The sequence below is a fragment of the Tachypleus tridentatus genome, chromosome 1 (assembly GCF_004210375.1).
Source record: "Tachypleus tridentatus isolate NWPU-2018 chromosome 1, ASM421037v1, whole genome shotgun sequence".
NCBI classification, from domain to species: domain Eukaryota; kingdom Metazoa; phylum Arthropoda; class Merostomata; order Xiphosura; family Limulidae; genus Tachypleus; species Tachypleus tridentatus.
In genome coordinates, this window is record NC_134825.1 from 129,594,186 (window position 1) to 129,614,464 (window position 20,279).

General features: G+C 32.0%; 1 protein-coding gene across 5 annotated transcripts in view; it reads right to left on the minus strand.

The window, feature by feature from the left end:
* The window catches only part of LOC143223615 (SRSF protein kinase 3-like), a 74,365-nt gene that overhangs the window by 25,610 nt on the left and 28,476 nt on the right, over nucleotides 1-20,279 (minus strand). For 3 of the 5 annotated variants that reach the window (XM_076451792.1, XM_076451801.1, XM_076451822.1), the window contains exons 3-4: nucleotides 11,983-12,089; nucleotides 1,981-2,089 (exon numbers count right to left, since the gene is read on the minus strand). In XM_076451792.1, the coding sequence (XP_076307907.1) occupies nucleotides 1,981-2,089; nucleotides 11,983-12,089 (216 nt within the window). Of the gene's footprint in view, nucleotides 1-1,980; nucleotides 2,090-11,982; nucleotides 12,090-15,281; nucleotides 15,499-16,190; nucleotides 16,900-20,279 lie in introns of those variants that run through there. The other 2 variants (XM_076451785.1, XM_076451811.1) reach the window with 2 other exon arrangements.

Consider the following 20,279-nt stretch of genomic DNA (forward strand, 5'->3'; position numbering starts at 1 on the left):
AATTATTCATATGTTTTATTAAACATAATTCAAATAGGTACCAAGATATCTCAAATTTTCTAATGCTATCATGCTTTACCGATAAAATGGAGGTAATCTATGAAGTAATACAGCCACAGTGATAGAACTTTGTTAGCATCATAGTGACTAACAATGCATTATTTAAACAAACATTCTTAATGGTACTTTGAAATAAATGAATTTATTATTTTGACCTACCATTTCATTCTAAAAACTTAATAATAATTTCTCATTCTCTGATTTCTTCAGATTTTCTGGCTTACACATAGTTCACCATTTGAACCTATTTTAAATTTTATTAACGCTGAGTGTTTATTAAGGGGTTCTACTTTTTATATATTTATGTACAATCACAATATTTATTTCATATTTATAAATCACAAATGCTTAAAGTAATACCACCTAGATGCTAAATTCAATAACAGACAATTTACAAATGCATCAGAACTGATACTGCAATAACATACTTGACTTGTACAGCAATTGTAAATTATACTATTATATTAATTTCCTGGGGGAGAGGCATGCCCTCAAACCTCTCTGGATTATACAATCTGTATGCCTAGCCAAGCACCCTCACTTTGCAACTCCTTTCTACATCACTTTATTGATATACTAGAAATGTATGTTTAGACAAGCTTATGTCACTTCCAGGTACCAGTAGTTTACAAAGACACAGGAATACATGTATACAATACAAGAAATGCATTTGAGCAAAACTTTTCAAATGAAAGTTCCAAGAAATTGCAATTATTTAGTCTTCATAAATATTACAGGGAACACCAAACTGCAGTGCCTTATAGAAGATACCTTCAACTGAATTTCAGGTGTGCTTTGTTTTGTTGTGTTTTTATTATCAAAGCTACTTAAGGGCTATTAGTGCAACTTCATCCCTAATTTAAAAATTACAGGTTAGAGAGACAGCAGTTAGTCAACATCACCAACTACAAATTCCTAGACTACTCTAATCGAATAGTAGGATTAACTATCATATTATGACACCTCCACAGCTGAAAGGTAATCATGCTCAGTAACTGGATTCAAATTTATTATCTGTATTTTGTGAGTCAAGTGTCCTAACCACCAGGCTAGGTTACAAACTTTTACAAAAGACTAAAATGAGTTATAAATGGTAAAAGATAAGACTTCCAGAAGTGTCAAAGACGAGATTAAAGGTGCTTGATATGTTTTCATACAAGGGAAACTAATCCTAGATAATACAAGTTAATTAATCTCCTTGGCCAATGTATGATCTTATACAAAGTTCTGTAAATTTTGCTTCCAGTTCATGCTTTTTTTTGTAAGAGAGGTTAAAATGACACTTACTGATATGATCTATATCATATTATAATCACTCATTTTCACACTCTCTTACTTCAATATCCAAAATATAGGAATTTTCAAATTAAATCTCCACATCCTCCAAACTCTCCATTAATGTATCTCAATAGATTGATATTAACTCATTTCTCAAATTTAAATTGCATGTAAAAATTAAGTACCAATTTTACAACAATTTAAGGTATTTCCTCATATCTGACACAAGTCTTCGTCAATGTTCCCTCTAACATTTTCAATCTATATATGAAATGAACTTTTATTGTATGCACCAGCATCAAGGTAATATGTAGATGTGTGCTACCTTTTAAGGGGATGGTAGTGGAAATTTTAGACCACTGACCCTACTACATCATTAGGCCACTCTGTAATGCTACCAGTTAGTTATTTGGACTTTAGGCTTATTGGACTGCTAGGGTCATTAATTAAGGCTGTCAACATGTTGAAACACCGCATCATTACCGAGGATGCGTGCAGCTAGAATAATTAGGTACTTAGCACTTGATTGGTTGCTGTGGAGCCATGAAGCTTAGATAGGAACATTAAAGAAAGAAAGAAAAAAATTAATATAAAGTTAAGAAAAACCTCTCCGAGGACTGCTGGGAGAAAACATGAACTTACGTCAGGTCCCAACAGAGCCACACAGTTGAAAAGTGACCCCAGCCAAGCTTTCTGATCACATGATACCTGCCATGAAACAGATCACCAATTTTCACAGGGTGATAACCTCCTGAAGAGAAAAAGGTTTTTTTAGCTCTTAAATAAAACATAATATTTAAACATGACTGACATAGGAATGTTTCTTCAAGGTCTCCCCTTATTTTTTTAATTAATTTACACTAAGACTGCACTTAAATGGATATAGAAAGAATAAAATATTATAAATTGCAGAGTAAACAAATTATGAACCAACAAGTAGTTACTATTGTCTTAAATACTAAATGCAATGATAATTTCATTTTTTATGAGGTGTCAAATGCACAGCTAAATAACCAATAAATCAAAATTAGTGTTTCCAATTACTTCAGTTATGGAAGAAATCAAAATACTATCATTATGGTTAGTTCTTGATATTACTTTTGACTAATTGAAGGTTATATCTTAAATTAACTACATGAGTGAAACAAGTACATACTTTTTACTAACATCAAATAACTTAATATTTAGTATAATTATTTTATAATTTACAAACATACAGAAATTAGCATACATTTTATTTTTTAAAGGGATACAAAACATTTCAAGCATTAACTAATAATAAAAAAAAAATTGTACTTTTGTATGCAATGTTCATGAACAAAAAAGCAATGAATAAGTGAAAATGACCTTTCAAGTATACATTCTGTACTGAAAAGGAAACTTAGGCATAACAGACACTGTCAATCAGAAATTGTAGGAACTTCACCTGCTGAGGTTTTTAATGTAGACTTATTAAATTGTTTTTGTTATCTTTCTAAATCAGCTTCACATCTTTTCTTTTTGAAATGTAATTTTCTGCATTTAGAAGTGGCAGAGATCTACTAGCTTTATGAAAGTAAATATTGCTGCTCCACACAGGGTAAATATTATACAAACATGACCAAGAATTACCAACCCTCAGAACTATTCATGCAAGTGTAGCTGTAAGAACCTGATCTATACAGATTGGTAGATATATACGTAACAGGGTGAAAGATTTGCTTACCTCACATAGCGTGACAAGTAATACCTGTTCCATTCCGAGAGGTACATGTAGGTGACTAAATAATTACAGTAGGTGTGGAAAAAAATTACATGTTAGGTATGAAAGACATTCATGTAGATAGTACAAAATAAATTATTATTCATTTGTAATTCACTGACGTTAAGGCTCAAACATGTATTGTTTGAAATCCATTGATATCAAGGCTATGAAGATTTCTAGAAGGCCTAAGTGATAGATCTATAAATAGCTGCAACTAGAGAAGATGAAAGAGAGTTAAAATAAAATCACATGAAAGAGAAGTTAGGTCAGACAAAAGTTAAATGTTGCAGGAGTTAACGGCCTAACAGTTGATATATGAGAGTGAAATTAACAGTTTTAGAGTGATAAGAGGAATAACTTGTCTCATCAAAGGATGTTCTGAAGTAACTGAACTAACCTGTGTGGATTCTGACAAAAAGTGGATGATTATCGGAAGTAAAAAATAAAAGCACACAATTATTGGAAGTTCAGGATACAACTGAGATAACTCACTCAAAAGAGTGAGTACATACTATTGCAATACAAATAGTCTGATCTGACTTGCCATCTAAATTCTAAAGCAACAGAATTCACGTAAGTAAACTTTTAACAAGAGAACTGTATAGGTGTTTCAGATACAGTTACAATCTCCATAGTGTAAAAAATTTTGTACATGTTTTAAATACATCTTATTTTAAAAACAAGTGCATGCTGTTCATTTATTGCCAAATTTCTCACCAACAAGTCACATACACCTACTGCAGAAGAATCCCTAGCCCAACACACTCGTACATTTACATTACTATATACATTAATAAACAATAAACTTCTGATATTTGGAAAATTACAACCAGTATTATACAAAGGTAAATGGCAGTAGAAAAAACATGAATGACAGAAAAAATAAGTAAGCCTATATGCACACAACTGTAGTAGTAGTGTAAACAGTGTGAAGATTACACTCATGCTGCATAATCATGTTATATTTTAATAAATGGATAGAAAGAGGAGTGTTTTGAGTTAAAAGACAGCGAATTACAAGAATTTGTTAAAGTAAAACTAATAATACAAGAAAGACTAAAAGGAGAGAAGAAAATGAGAGAAAGACAGGAAACTGAAAGGGATGAAAAGCATAAATTGAGAAAAGAAGTAAAAGAAAGGGAAGAGGCTACAAATAAAGATAATAAGAGCACAAACTGAGATTGCAAAGCTCATACAACTGAAAGAAGAAGAACCCAAGAATGATAACAGTGTCAGATCCAGTTGACAGAAGTTGCCCAAATCTGATGAACAAATATATGACTAACATTTTCTTGGAGAGAGATGAAAGATTCACCCAAAGTCAGAACCAGGATAAAAGTGACTGAGCAGTTGGTCATAGCCCATTTTTCACAGAAGTATGACCTAAGAAGATGCCACGAACTATGACAAATTAAAAGGAGATTTTGGCCTTAAGTTCAGAGAAGTCAAACTTGAAAAGCAGTATTTCAGTTTGTGGCATGTCTGTGGCAATAATTTGCACAGTAATTGCACAATAATACAGTAGTGCAGAAGTGAGAACCAGTTTAGTATCTGATGATCAGGGGGCAGGCAAAGTACATCTTTGTGTATTAACTGATGGTACATTGAGAAAGTTTCTCATAGCTGAAAGAAAGGTGGATATTCCAAATTATGTAGAAGATTTTGAGGTCATGTGTATCATGGAACCAATATATGACTTTGAGATAAGAAACATACTAGGTAATAAAATTTTTTGAAGGAAGTAGAGAAGAAAGATCTTTTACCACAGAAATTTTGCAACAGTGTTCAAGAAGTCTGGCATAAAACAAAGAGGGAAGGGACGTACAAGCCAGAGGACTAGAAAGGAGTATTGAACTGGACCTATTAAAACAGTTTTACCAAACTTAAAGAGAGTCAGAAACATTTCTATAACAAGACAAATGGTTGACATTTTAAGGTCAGACAGAAGGTTTCATCCAGCAGTGGAAAGGACCATTTACAATAGAAGAAGAGGTCCACAAAATGCATTATAAAGTGAAAGTTATTAGAATAACTATGGTATACCATGACAACCTGTTGAAGTATTTTGAAAGAAAAGAAGACCTCATGGGTGCAGTTATTAAATGTACAAATGAACATGGCAGAATGTGGCTGTCACAGAAGGAGAATCCAAAAAAAAGTGACTGTTATAAAAGCTAAGAACCTACCAGGCCTAAGAGCACTGGGAAGAAATGAGATATACAAAGACACAACAAAAGAAAAGAGGTACGAGACTTATTGTACCAGTATGCAGACAACTTCTTGGATAGGCCAAGAAAGACCTTGTGCAACACAAGATCAAGATCACAACCAGGGATCCAGTCAAAATGAAGCCCTATAAGAGACCTGATAAAATAGGAGGTCAAGGCAATGTATGAAGCTCGAATCCTTGAGCTTTCAAATTCAGCCTACTGTTATTTAGTTGTAGTCATCAAGAAGAAGGATCCATTAAACCACTTTTACACAGACTTCCAGAAAATGGATCCCAGACAAAGTCCAATTCTGAATCTATTGGCAAGATGGAGGCTTTCATGGCAAAATTAGATGTTTTTTTTTCTTTCCATAGAGAGACGTTTGAGAACACCAGATGGATATTACCAACTTAAGCAGATGCTATTTAGATTACTTAACTCAACTGCATTTCTTGATGAAAAGAAACCTGCTTGAAATAAAAATGTATCTCAGAATGGTTGGTATGGGTAGTAACACTTCAGGTTAACCTGATGATGGCCTTGGAAGATCAAAATGTTGTTCTCTGCTTTATTAGTAAGAGTGTTAATACCCATAGTAGTCATTCTGAGATACACTCAGCTGCATGATGAGAAAAGCATCATGTAACACACCACCAACATCAAGCAGTATATGAATGACATTCTGATACACACTGCAAGATAGAAAGACCACCTGAAGAAACTTAGAGAACTGTTCCAGGAAGTGAGGGAAGTAGGCCTTACCATAAGATTATTCAAGTGCTAAGTAATAGATATTCTGTCCTGGAGTTTGTTGAACACAAGGTTAGGGAGAGGGGGCAACAGACAGCCATGGAAAAGAAGGTAGTTAGCATACAAATTGCACCAACTACAACAACCAAACAGCAAGTTAGATCCTTCTTAATGTTAGCAGGATATTACAGGAAGTTCATCCTAAACTATGCTGAAGTACTGCACCACTGCTTGACCTAACCAAAAAAAAATTTGCCGAACAAGATGAAATAGGAACAACTGTACCAGGTAACATTCCAGAAATTAAAGAACACATTGGGAAGTTCATCAATTCTTAGAATGCCAGACTTCAACAAACCATTTCTTGTTCAGGTTAATGCTTCAAAACTATCTAAACATGGAAAGATACAGAGACCATTAACTACATGCATAATTTCAGAGGTGCAAAACAAACAATAAAAGGATCAATAGCTGGGCATTGTGCCTTAAAAACAACAGAATCTGCAATGAAGCCATCAAGTGGATGGCAAAAGTTGTTGCAGACTGTATGATTAGACTTTGAAGATGAGCTGAAAGTGGTCTTTGTATATAGTTAAAAAAAACAAAACGCGAATATTTCCCTTGAAGATAGGCTTATTGTTAGATATAAGAAGACTTTTTAATGTAGGTAGTAGTATTATTAATTTATTTATTTTGTGTCTGTAAGTCATTAAACTTGAAGCTCTAAAACAGTGCATTTGCAATCCATTGATGTTGAGGCTATCAAAGTTTCTAGAAGGTCTAAGCAACAGATATATATTTAGCAGCAACCACATGAGCAGAAATAGAATAATAATAATAATAGTCATGCGAAACAAGTTCAGTCAGTGAGAGTGAATGGCCTAATGATCGATACATTAGAGTAAGATTACCAGTTTGAAAGAGATAAAGAGAATAATGTCTCCTCAAAGGGTGTTCTAAAAACTAATTGAATTCACATTTATTGATTTTGACCAAAGACAGATGATTGTTGGAAGTACAAAAAGCAGAAATTTATTGTAATTAAGAAAAGCAGACAAATATTGGAAGTTCAGGATACAATTGCAGTAACTCATGTGACAGTATAATTAAATTATACATGGATACTACTGTGACAAAAATAGAAGAAAATAGTTCACCTTGTCAACTAAATTCTAGAGCAATTGAATTGGATTAAGTGAATATCTGACAAGAACGTAGTGTTCAAGATACGATTATGATCTACACAGTGTAAAGAATTTTGTACATATGTTTAACTTGTTTCAAAAACAAGTGGAGTGTATAATATTCATTCATTGTTGAATTTATCACCAACAAGTCACAAACACCAACTGCAGAAGAGCTTTTGGCTCACACTCATATTTACATTACCATATAACAACATCTTTGGAACAAAATGGGACCTATTTCACAATCTCAGCTGTTCCATCCTCTATGCTAGATTAAAATAATTAAAATAATGTACAACTCTTAAAGCCAGCCCTTCTTGTTAATATGCTTAAAGCTTTTTTCAAATTCACTTAAATTTACTGACTGTATAACATTTGAATGTGACCCATTCCATTATATTTGTGTCCCCTAGTCCTACTATTCACATTGTTGAATAAGAAAAAAGATGATGCATCAACACTACCAATTCCCTTAGTAATATAAAACACCTAAATAACATTTCTCCTAACTATTTAAACTATTCATTTTTCAAGAGCAAACACTTTGAGAGATTTCAACACCTCTTCTCATGTAACATATCCTCCCATCCCAGGCACCATTCCAGTAACCATTCTCTGAACCCTTTCCAACAATTCAATGTCTTTCCTAAGATAAGGAGCCCAAGACTGAATGCAGTATTTCAAATGTGGCCTAACCAGTGACCTGTACACTGAAATTGTAACCTCTTTACGCTTGTATTCACTATTTCTGTAGACTCAAAGAAAAATCCTATTTGTCCTACCACTAGCAACAGCACACTGCTTGGATGGCTTCAGAGACTAAGTGACTATTTACAAGATACATTTCTTTTACAACACTATTACGGTTATTATCACACAAATTATACTGTACTTCAAATTATAATAACCCACATGCATTTATCTTAATTAAAAATCCATCTGCTATTTATTTGCCCAAATTAATAAATGATCTAAATCCTTTTGTAAAGCAGCAGCAGCATTCTCTTCACAACTAGCAAAAAACTCAAAACTTTAATATCATCAGGAAATGTAAAAAGTTTCTCAATTACTCTTTCATCTATGTCATTGATGTAAATCAAAAAGAGCAAAGATCTTAAGACTGAACCCTGACATACCCCACTAGTCACATTAATCTAGTTTGACTGAACTCCATTTGGAACAACCCTCTGCTTTCTCACATCCAGTCATCAGTCTATTCAATTTGCTAACTATATATTTTTTTTTTTTACAAGCCTTTTATGTAGCACCTTCTCAAATGCTTTCTTAAAATCCTGATAAGCCAAATATAACCATTACCTTATCTACATATGTAGTAACATTTTCAAAGACTGTCAAAAGATTTGCAAGCCAAGATTTTCCATTAGTGAAACTATGTTAATTATCCAATACAATTCTAAACTTTGTTAAATGATTTTGCAAAGCACTTTGTAACAGACTTTCCAGAACTTTTCCCACAACATACATAAAACTAATGTTCTATAATTACTGGGGCAATTTTTATCACCTCCCTTGAAAAGAGGAGTTACATTAGACAACTTCCAGTCTTCTGGTACCTGCTCACTATTCAAGGAATAACAGAATATAGTAGTAAGTGGTTCACATATCAAATCTTTAACATCCTTCAAAACCCTTGAGGAAATACTAGATATATGATACATGCTTTAGACAGGGTTATGCAAGTAGATGTGACATGAAATCTTTTGCTTTGGACACTGTTGTACATTATAGGTATGCTGAATACCTATCTGCTCTTGTAATCATATAGAAATGATAAAAGTTATATAGTACAACACAAACATGTAAGTAAAGTAATTATATGTAGTTTAGTAAAGTAACTGACAAGAAGTATCCAGTCCATGCAAGGTATAAATCATTAAGTCAAAGTCATTATATCACAAACTACATTTATGTCCTTTATTTTAAAAAATCAAGAAAAAAAACAACAGAAAAGAAGATTATTTAATAATACAGTGAGCAATTATTGGTAATTCTTGTTAACTTTAAAGTAACTCCTTTATTTAATGATCAAAATGTTACCATAAGCAAACCATTTCACAAATTCAAATAATTCTTCCACTTCGTCAATCAACTAAGGACAAATTTAATGCCAAGATCACATGGAACAAAAAGAAAAAAAATAATGTAAAAAATTGAAAAGAAGACAATATAATGAGACAGTAAGTAATTATGGTAGGTACATTTAACCTTAACTTTACTTTTAATTCCTATATCTAGAGAATAGAATATCACCAGAGGCAAACCATTACACAAATTCAAATTAACTAAGAACAAATTTAATGCCAATATCACATAGAACAAAAATATATTGTCATTAGGTAGAAAGAAAAATAATTCCATTTATTTAAAAGTTGCAGTAACAACAACCTACAAAGGAATGAGTTAAGCTGTAATGACAATGCACCAAGAAATAAGTTCAGCTGTTAGTATACAAGATGACGTTGTATAGTCACACTTTAAAAGTTAAAACAGTTGTATATAGTTTGTAATCGATATACAATGCCAAAATTATTGTACCTCAATAGATTTCAATAACACTTATTAAACAAAAACTGTCATGTTTAATATACACTTCTGATGAACAAAAATAAATTAAAAGACAGCTGAATAATTGTTAATTTCAGAAAACACTGATTAATGAAACTCAGGAAATGATATAAAAAGATACAATTTAATTACACGCACATCAACACGAATGAGACTGAGGAATTATGAATTTTTTCATGAATCATGATAATGGTTCATAATAGGGAGCACAGAAATTTGCTTAATAGAACATTCTAGTAAACACGACCTTAAAAACAGACTTGTTCTTGAAACAACACTCAAAACCTTCCTTTTCAATAGTTAAGATTATCCAAACACTAAAAATTAATAAACAGATGTTATGATTGTAGACAAAATTTAAATTTATTGTTTGTTTGTATTATTAATACTGTTCACAAGTATATAAACAACTGAATGTCTATGGCCTATTTAAAGTTTACTCATTTTTAATGAAAATTGATTTTTGTGGTTATAAATACATAATAGATGGAATGTTGTTCTGAGAGGCTACTTTTGTACATGACATGTTTAAATCAAAACCTCAGACACAAAGCCACCTGGCTCAGTTAATAATTTCTTTAAAAGACATGAAATTTTATTTAACAAAATGAGATTTGTTTCATTTGAAAAGACTTCTACTAATAAAATTTTATACATGAATAGCAGAGATTGAGTCTTACTCTAGACATGCATTTGCTCATTGCTGTCCATTGAAAAAGTTAATATGCAAGATAATTACAAACTGAGTATTTACAATCTACAAACAAGGCTAGAAGATCTAGTATTGACAGTTCACTCAAGCTACAAATCCTTATTATGATTACATTATAAAATTATTGCAAATTATATCTATTGTAGTTTGAAGAACACAGGAATTTTGCAAAAACACTGACAGAGTAATTATGTACAAATTTCAAACTCTTATTTTGTCATCCTGCAAAATTTCCAAGTCCTTCACTTTCTGCCATTAAAAATCTGGCATTTTTCCTTGCATGAATTTTAACTGGAAACCTACATATCATGAATTTTTTGGCATGTTAATTGGAAACTGCCATGTGAAATTAAAAGGGTTCCAAATTTCCCATTGTACATCCTTAATTGGGTTTATTGTCTCTGTGGATTTCTGTGACTATATTTCAGCAAGATTTTAAACAATGGAAGATTACCACAGTAGATTTGCTTACGCAGACGATTCTGGCGATTCGTTCTATGGTTTCTTATAATTAGCTAAAATTGTGAGTGATATTTAGTGTTTATTACCAGTGCATTTAGCACTATTTTATACAGCTGTTGATATTTTTAAATAGTTGGCATCAAGGTAGCAGTACAAATGTTATTGATTATTAGCAACTTGCACTGTGCCATTGTTTTCTATTTCTAGCTTTGTTTGTACACTTTCTTTTGAGCCCCTGGCTGCACCTTTTTGATGATCCTTATTTCTCTTTTTAAATTAACAATTTTCACTAATCCTTTTGAATATATTCTGCATTAATAATTTATGTGATGAGATAAATAATTTATCTTAAATAGCATGTTAATACCACATACAAAAGATTGACTCACTCAGTATTGTAAAAGTAGTTGGTAGTCCAACATGTAACATTCATCAAAATTTAAAAAATGTCAGAATACCTTAAGGTATGGGATTTATACAGTTGGATCATTAACTTGGTTACCTGTGTGGATTAAATAAAAGTGATTACTGTCATGTTAAACAATTAGAATTAGAATTAAACAGATTAATGTCGTGACATTAATCAAAATTATTTTCTAATTATTATGGTTTTTGATTATTTTAACTAGTAAAGAAATTAAAATATATTGCCATTTGGGTTTCTCATTTTTTATCACTTCAAGGTTGTTAAAGCCTAGCTGATTAGTGTCATGCCTCTCAAAAATAGTCAACTAATCAAAACTAGCAATGGAAGTATAATCAGTTGAATGTAATAAATTAACCAACCTGACATTAATAAATTTAATCATAATTTCAATTAACTGATATTTCTAAGTGATACTGATCAATGTAATTTATGTTGGCAGGTTATTTATTACATTAACTGAATTAAACACTCAGTTCCAACCATGAGATCAAGCTTCAATAGATTAACAAACCTGAATAACTAGAGGTTAGCATATTCTGTGCATAATTAAACTATAATATTCACACCTTTACAATAATCTTTGGGATCTTCTTGTTCATCATCATCTGACCCTAAGATTTCTTCTTCATCTTCTTCATATAATGGCTCTGATGTTGACAACTGGTGTTCAAGTATATATATATATATATATATATATATAAACACAAATTAGGTATAAAAAGGTAATAGAAAAATGCAATTTTCATCTCACATCTCATAACGCAGTAATCATCACTTGTGTAGACTTGTTCAGTTATGTGTCCTTCATATATATCAATGGAAAGTACATCAATACATTGTTGCACTTGTTTTACTCAATTAAAGTATGTTGAGACAAAAATATCACATCTCTGAATGCATAAAAAGTTTCAGTTCAAAATCAACTTGTTTAATACACATTTGTCTGTTTAAGTTTTCACTATACATTGTGCTTGTACTATAACAATAAATGCTCCAAGAGATATGAGGAAAGAGACTGAAACTTGCAATTCACATTAACATTTCCAGGATCCCCATCCTACAATTAGAGATCCATTTGTTTTACTATTTCTGTGAAAAGCTACATCTGTACTAGTCATCTCTAATACTAAACTGGTGAACTACAGAGAATATAACTTGTTAAACAGTTATTGTCTAACTAGAAAATAAGACTTGATCATCAATCTCATGACACACTCAAATTACACAGCTTTGGAAGGCAATGGGATGAGTCCTGCCAATCTTCAAATTAACAGCCTAAGTATGCTAACTCACAGACTATGGTCAAACAGACATCTACCTATAACAGGTTATAACTGCAGTCAAAAAGGATTTTTTTTCTGCCATATGTATAAATTTACAATACAATAACATGCAATTCTACAAAAGCACCATTTATATAGACTTCCTTCAGTGAATCTCAAGATAACTAGATATTTTGATAAAATTAAGGTACTTTGTTACGCTTTATAATAGTATTTCCTCTTGTCATGTTTATGTTAGAAAGATAATGCATGATTCAGAACAGGTAAAGTAGTTTTGATGTTCTAAGAAAATAATTTATTTTTAGGAAGAAACATGATAAATTAGTGGCATAATCAAATAAGATATCAAAATATAGCTTAAATTTAAATTCAATAATTTGAAAATTTCTCAGGGTAAAAATCCCAAAAAACAATGAATAGTTGTGTCCAAACAAACACGTATTTAAAAACAGAGTATAGAATGCATTTTTACATATAATTTACTTTTGAAAATTATAATAAAACTACTTTAAAAACTTTCTATGTACATTGCATTAGCCAATACTATATCCAGTTGTTCTGTCATTCAAGATGTACACAAAATATTTTGAAAATAAATGTTTAGGCATACAATACAAACTGCACAATACGAAGGAATTATAGATGATTCAAATAAAACTTGCAATATAAAAATTACTATTTAGATCCTACTAGATTATTCAAGCAATCCATGGTGGAATGGCATTTTTGGTTAGATGTTTTTTTTTCCTTTTAACTGGTCTCTCCTTTCCTTGGTAGGAGCTTGAAAAAATCCATTTGAAAGTCCACAATAATTTACTCTTTCAATAGATATCTTTCAAGTGATGTGGATGAAACTACTATTTGTAACTGCTAATTGAATTAAACAAAACATGGTTTATGAAAAAACAGATGGGTGTGCACAAGAATATTCTGGAGAGTTTTGTTTTCATATCGATTTCAATCTTCACAGTATTGCCTAGACATCTGGCAGAACAAACATGTGGATTTTTAGTTGTTTGTTTGTTGTTGTTTTTTTAATTGAGCGCAAAGCTATATGGAAACTATTTGCAATAGCTGTCCCTAATTTAGCAGAGTAAGACTAAAAGGAAAGCAGCTAGTCAACTCTTGGGCTACTCTTTTACCAACAAATAGTGGGGTTGACAGTCACATTATAAAAGCACCTATGGCTAAAAACGCAAGCATGTTTGGTGTGACAGAGATTCGAACCCTCGCCCCTCAGATTACGAGTCGAGTGCCTTAACCACCTGGCCATGCTGGGCTGGCTTTACAAATTTATACATAATTATTCTCAAAGAAAAAAAAAAAAGACTGCTTTCAATAAAGTTTTTCTATCAAGTAACAAAGGCTTTACACATATAAAGTTATTCCACATGACCAAATAGCAGGCAAGAAAATCATGGTTATTGCAACATCAGGGTAGTAATTTGTATTCCAATTTCATGAAGATATTCACATTGTTACAAGTTATATGCACCACAAAACACTAATTTAGAAATCTTTTTTACATTATTGTTGAAGGTTCATTTAACATAGTCTTCACTTTATGCAACAAAGGCAGAAGAATTTGCAAATTATGATATTTAGACTATTTACTAAATAACATGTTAATAATTCAGTTAATAAATAAAAGACATGTTAAAACAACCAATTTTATTCATAATGCACACTGTTTGAGAAAATGTATATTTTCCTCACAATATAGCTAATTTTCACCATTACCTTTGAACATTCAAGTTATGTATTTCACTACCATTCAATTAACGTATTCAAGACATCTGCATGCTAATGTTGCTCCAAATACTAAACATTAACGACATTCCAATAAAAAAAAGTAATGTTCTAGAGACTTCCATAGTTAAATCTCAAAAATTTCAATTGGCCCTTCCGTTATTTCTATGCGACTATGAAAACCTTGGGAATGAATATTTATCACACTATTCCATAATAAATGCAAGATTCGCATGCGAATATCTTTAATTCAGAAAAAGTGAAATTAGTATGAAAATATCAATATGGATAGTATAAATTGGTGATTTTTAAACAAACAACAACAACAAGAATCATAAAACTTTGTCAGCAGTTTGAGTTAAATTTAATCATTTTTGGATGTTCTTTATTTTCAAGGCTCCATAAAAGCATCTAAAAGTAAGACTTGAAAATATCCCTCCCTATATTAAAAAACGAGAAATTTTCAACTGTCAGAAAATTGTGGTAATTGTCAAAAAAGTAAGTATACATTTCCAAACATTCAGTTAAAAAAATTAAAAAAAAATTGAAAATTCAATGTACAACACTGGTATCTGATGTATAATGGCTGATTTTTACTGTCACATTATAAAGGTTATAGAATGAATCCAAGTGTTTTTGTTTTGTTAAAATTATCTGGAAAAGCTGCTCATTGTCTTTTTGTCTCTAAGTAATACATTCAGTAGGAAATATTTAAACTCTTAAATACCTGTGTTAATTCTGCCTTTTTGTTAACGGTATCAGAAAATGTGGAGGTATCTCATTTCACGAAGTTTTAATTACTTGATTGCAAAATTATCTGGTCTGATACAAACCCATGCTTAGGAGGCACGTGAAGTTTGGTATACCATGGTGATGTTTTCCATGCTCCAACAACAGGAGCTTGTCTTTGCAACCGAGGAGCAGGTTGAGATGATTCCATTGTCGAGCTGCGTGACTGCCTGTTATCACTAGGGGGCGTAGGTGAAGGTGTGACGAGCCAAAGCTGTCTCTGAACTTTGCATGGTCGTTGGTATGGACCATGGTCTGATTCTAAATTAACACAGTGATATCAAAATAACATACGTGTCCTTCTACACGTTCTGCAGAGAATTTAAAGCTAGACAACTTCATATCTTTTAGTTGTGTATGCATATTTTTAAACCTCATTTTAAACAATATTATTAACAATAAAGCATTAACACCTAATAAATAGAATGGGTAAACTAGACCAAGTTAATAAAATCAATAATGATATGAATGAACTTGTATCAAAGTCTGGGGGAGAGAATTCGGGTTACGAAAGGAGATAATTATAAAAAGTTGTAATGATACATTCCAGGTTATGCTTTACTTTTCAGATTAATAATTTTTAAAACCAAATGAACTGGTAATGTATACGTAGCATATGCACACAGTTTAACTGAAAATATAAAAACGTATCAAATGACACATAAAAAGGTATCATTACAATGAATAGAATCAACGATAATTTTAAAAAATTTGAATTAATCTAACTAATTTATAGCATGCCAGTATCAAGACAATATACAATAAAATATTTCTTACTTCAACAGTCTAATGCACGTATTTATAGAGCAATATGGACTGCAAAAAGTACAGTTGATAAAGTTATTTAAAGACTTACTCGACACAATGTATTAGCACGTTCTTTAATGGAAATTCAACTACCAAGAGAACGAAAAGAAAAACAAAAACCAAAAACAGCTTTCACAGTTTTCTACCTGGACAGCCAGATATCACAATAGACATGGAACTGTCAGACACCTGGCAATGAGGCTCCTGGTGCCAGATCTCTTGAAATGTAACAGCTGGAGAAGGTGGTTCGGTGTTAGCATGTTGGACATTCAGTCTATGTTTTTCATGGTACAACACAGAAATATAATATAAAACACACAAATACATCACCTAAAATCTTTGTGCATACTAATGTGGTATGGTAAGTTTTATGAATATATAAAAATTATGAAGAATAATTGGTGGGCTTGTATATCAATATGTTCCGTCTGTAATACAGGCAACACTTCAAGACTTCAATGTAATAAACTGTGTAGAATGTTAACAATTGACACTTTTAACAAAACTTGAACAGATATGTGGTAACTCAAAGGAGTGGACATTCACATGAATGTAGAAAGATTCTGACAAGCAAGATAGCATGTGATTTTAGGCAGCAATACTGGATCAGGGGATGGGGACAAGGTGTTTAAGTAACCAACTGGGCATTATTAACATAAACAAGTTGAATATTTCCTCAACCTATCAAATTATTAAAGATTCATGGTCAGGGTAAGCCATAATTATGCACACCTTTGTAAGTTACTCTGATATGGATTAACAGACAAACTGACTTTTGATATGGATGGATATGACACAGAACAATGAAGTAATGTACTATATAGAATTGCACACAGAGCCAAATACACCTAGCCACTTCTAATTGTTAACTGATACAGGAGAAAAGGCATCTACTTGCACTCATTCTGAAATATATTATCTGAAAAACTTGTTTACCTTTAGGGAAAAAAACTGAAAAAAAAATGTTAAAAAGTTAAAATAGGTAGCAAATAAAAAATATTCTGGTATTTCTAACAGATAACATATTTTTTCTATTAATTTGAATGTTCTGTTAATGAGAACTGGACATATTGCTTAAAGAAGAAAGTTTCAGAGTTGAAACATAGAGCTAGCCAATTAACATGAATGTGCAAGGTCTATACCTTGGGTTCTGAAATCTTTTCAGTTCCATACCCCAGAACATTCCACATCCCACCTCAGGACCTCCACATGATAAATCTACAGAATAGTGAGTATATTATCAGTTCTGTGGGCTTTTTGAGACACTCCTCCTCACATTTTCGTATAGCTTCTGAGGTTCATAGCCCCAGTTTGGAAATCCTTGATCTATACTGTTCTGGCAAATGAAGAACACACTACTCCATCTATACTGCATCAACACCAAATTGCAGTTAACTAACTGTGTGCATTTGTAGTGTTTTCCCAATTTTCTACTGAGCTTCGAACTTTTTTTTTTTTTTATGATCCAACTTATAACCTTTATTTAACACTCAGGCTGCAAGTCAACAAAACTAAATTCTGGGAATTTGGTGGGTTACAAAAGAGAAAGCACGGTTTCCAATATCCAAGTTAAGAGCATCAGAAAATGAACTCCAGTAAAGTGATCATTCTATTATCCTTAGGGGAAAGGGGAAACAGCAAAATAACTTGCCTCTCAACAGTGTTTGGCCACAAGAAAAAGTGGCCAAACTGTGTTCATCTTGAGGCAAGTACTGTTCTTAGTCACCTTATAGCTTTCCTTGTCCAACTCTATCGACAGAACTTTGGGAAATCGTGAATAAAAGTTTTATAGAATTGAGGAACCAAAATCATGTATTGTGCAACTTTGTGGCCACTACCGTACCTTGTGTAGAATTTTAGATTGAAGTTACGGGTTTTACTTCCATATAGACTGGATAGTAGCACGAGTTCGGTCACAATGGTTGAAAAGTTTTATATCAAATATCATAAGGAGTACAATTTGTATTCACATATGGAGTACCGGGAAGCTTTTTCTTGGGGAATCAACCCTTCAAACATGTTCCCCTGTCTCATGGACTGGGTGTTAAATATACAGATCAATATGGCAATCAACTTCCTAATTACAAAACCACAGAGAAAGAATACAAAGATACTAAACAAAAATTAAATAGTAAATTTTATAATTATCTAATCCACATTTACTCTTAATATTCATCACGTTCCTATAAAACAACCCATTATTCTGTTTGTTTTGGAATTAAGAACAAAGCTACTCAAGGGGTTATCTGTACTCCACTCACCACGAGTATCAAAACCAGGTTTCTAGAGGTGTCAGTCTGCAGATATAGCCCATTAATCTAAATAAACACATGTACATATTACATTTTATTGTTGAAATTCAACCATGTGATAAACCTGTACATAAATTTTTAGTTGCTTAAAAAACACACATCACTAGATGAAAATTAAATGAAAAAGTTAGTGTACAAAGAAAACTGACAAACATTACGAAATGGTTTTGAAAAGGTAACTGTACATAATGCACGTGCTTGCTCGTTTTGTTGTTGTTTTTTAACTTCTAGTTACACGTAAAATTAACATTCACTTCTTGGCAGAATCCTTACAATGCATGGCTGACTGGTCATTATAAGCTTGACTATTTAATACGATATACTTCCGAGACCTAATGAATATGTTAATTACTAACGTAGCATATTTTATCACATCATTTTTGTTAAATTCCAAAGAAATATAATAGCTTTCTTATGATTCGACACAGACACATGTAATCCACACAACCATAAAATAAACTATACAGTAAAATCAACGATATAAAAAGGCACTTCTTGCAAATATAAATTAACAATTTAGTTATATATCATAATGTGAAATTATAAAATAGCTATCACTGTATGTAAAGCACTCATTATATTATCTACTGTTATTCAATTTAACTTTTAAAATCAAGTAACAGATGGTTTTCAAGGTTCAGGTAATGAAAACCTCTTGGATGGTGAAAATAATTCCCGCAAGTAATCTAGTGCCTTCCCAGGTAGCTTCTCCATGGTAACAAACGTGAAAGGAGCATTTTTAGTTCACTTTCTACAACAACAAAGGAACACATTAGCAATAAGGTGCAAAATATTTCGCCTCTTTTTCTAATATCTGCACGCTTACTTAAACATCAGTTGATATGCATAACATTAAATTTATGTCCTAAAATTTTCCACTGATGTCAAATTACACTCAAAACATGGACACGTAGACAGGTGGTTATGCAAAATTATAGAACGGTACCAGTGTTTGATAGGACGAGAATTTAATATACTGTACTACAGTGAACTGCTAGCTACTAAATTATCCCAGATAAAAGTTACACTACCATTTTTTGAACCGTTACAACGACAGTACTCTCATCAGCACGTCCGTAAAAACTGCTTTTACTAAAACATAGACATTGTTTTTGTTGAAGGCACAAGAACACGCAAACTCAGAGAGATCGTGATTGCTTCGTTTCACTTGTCCAAATACTCTTCACGAACCACTGGCTTAATAAGTTCTTGCATATCACTGTGACACATGGAGCCTCATATCTTCGTTAAGACTAACACACTGTATTGTAAAATTATGTAAAAGTAGAATATTTTCATCGTCTGGCACTGAACACAGATTTTGTGGAAGTGCAGCTGCTCCTATCCTGTAGGTTATAAACAATTGAACAAATCTGAATCAACGAAAACCATTTTCTGATGACGCACATCGTCTACGAACCTCTGGTGTACATAACAAATCAACCAACCACATCTGTTTATTCACAGTATGTTTTGTAAGCTACAATTAAAGCTTTATCCAACTAGAAAAACAAATCTAGGTCTTCTTGAAGCCAAGTTCCATTACAGGTACAGTAAACACTGTATTGCTATATGGTTTTATATTGATCAGAGAGAGGTGATAACTTTACCCTTCATGCAAAGCATACCTATGAGTTTAGTTTAAAATAGTGCACATGTACTGGCATAACACTTCTATATGAAACCTAGTAAACAGTGCATTACCTTTAACATATGCGATTGAATATCTGATTATATTTTAATATTATCAGACAGATCTGTTCCCACTGGTATGCTATAGAACACGAGTACATTTCACAAAGGATCATTGTTTAAGAGTTTTTACGGTAATAAAATGTACAGTATGAAATATCTTGGATAAATACACAAATATAAATTTCACTGTGTTAACATGCAGGCATATGGTCTGTGACACAAAAACAG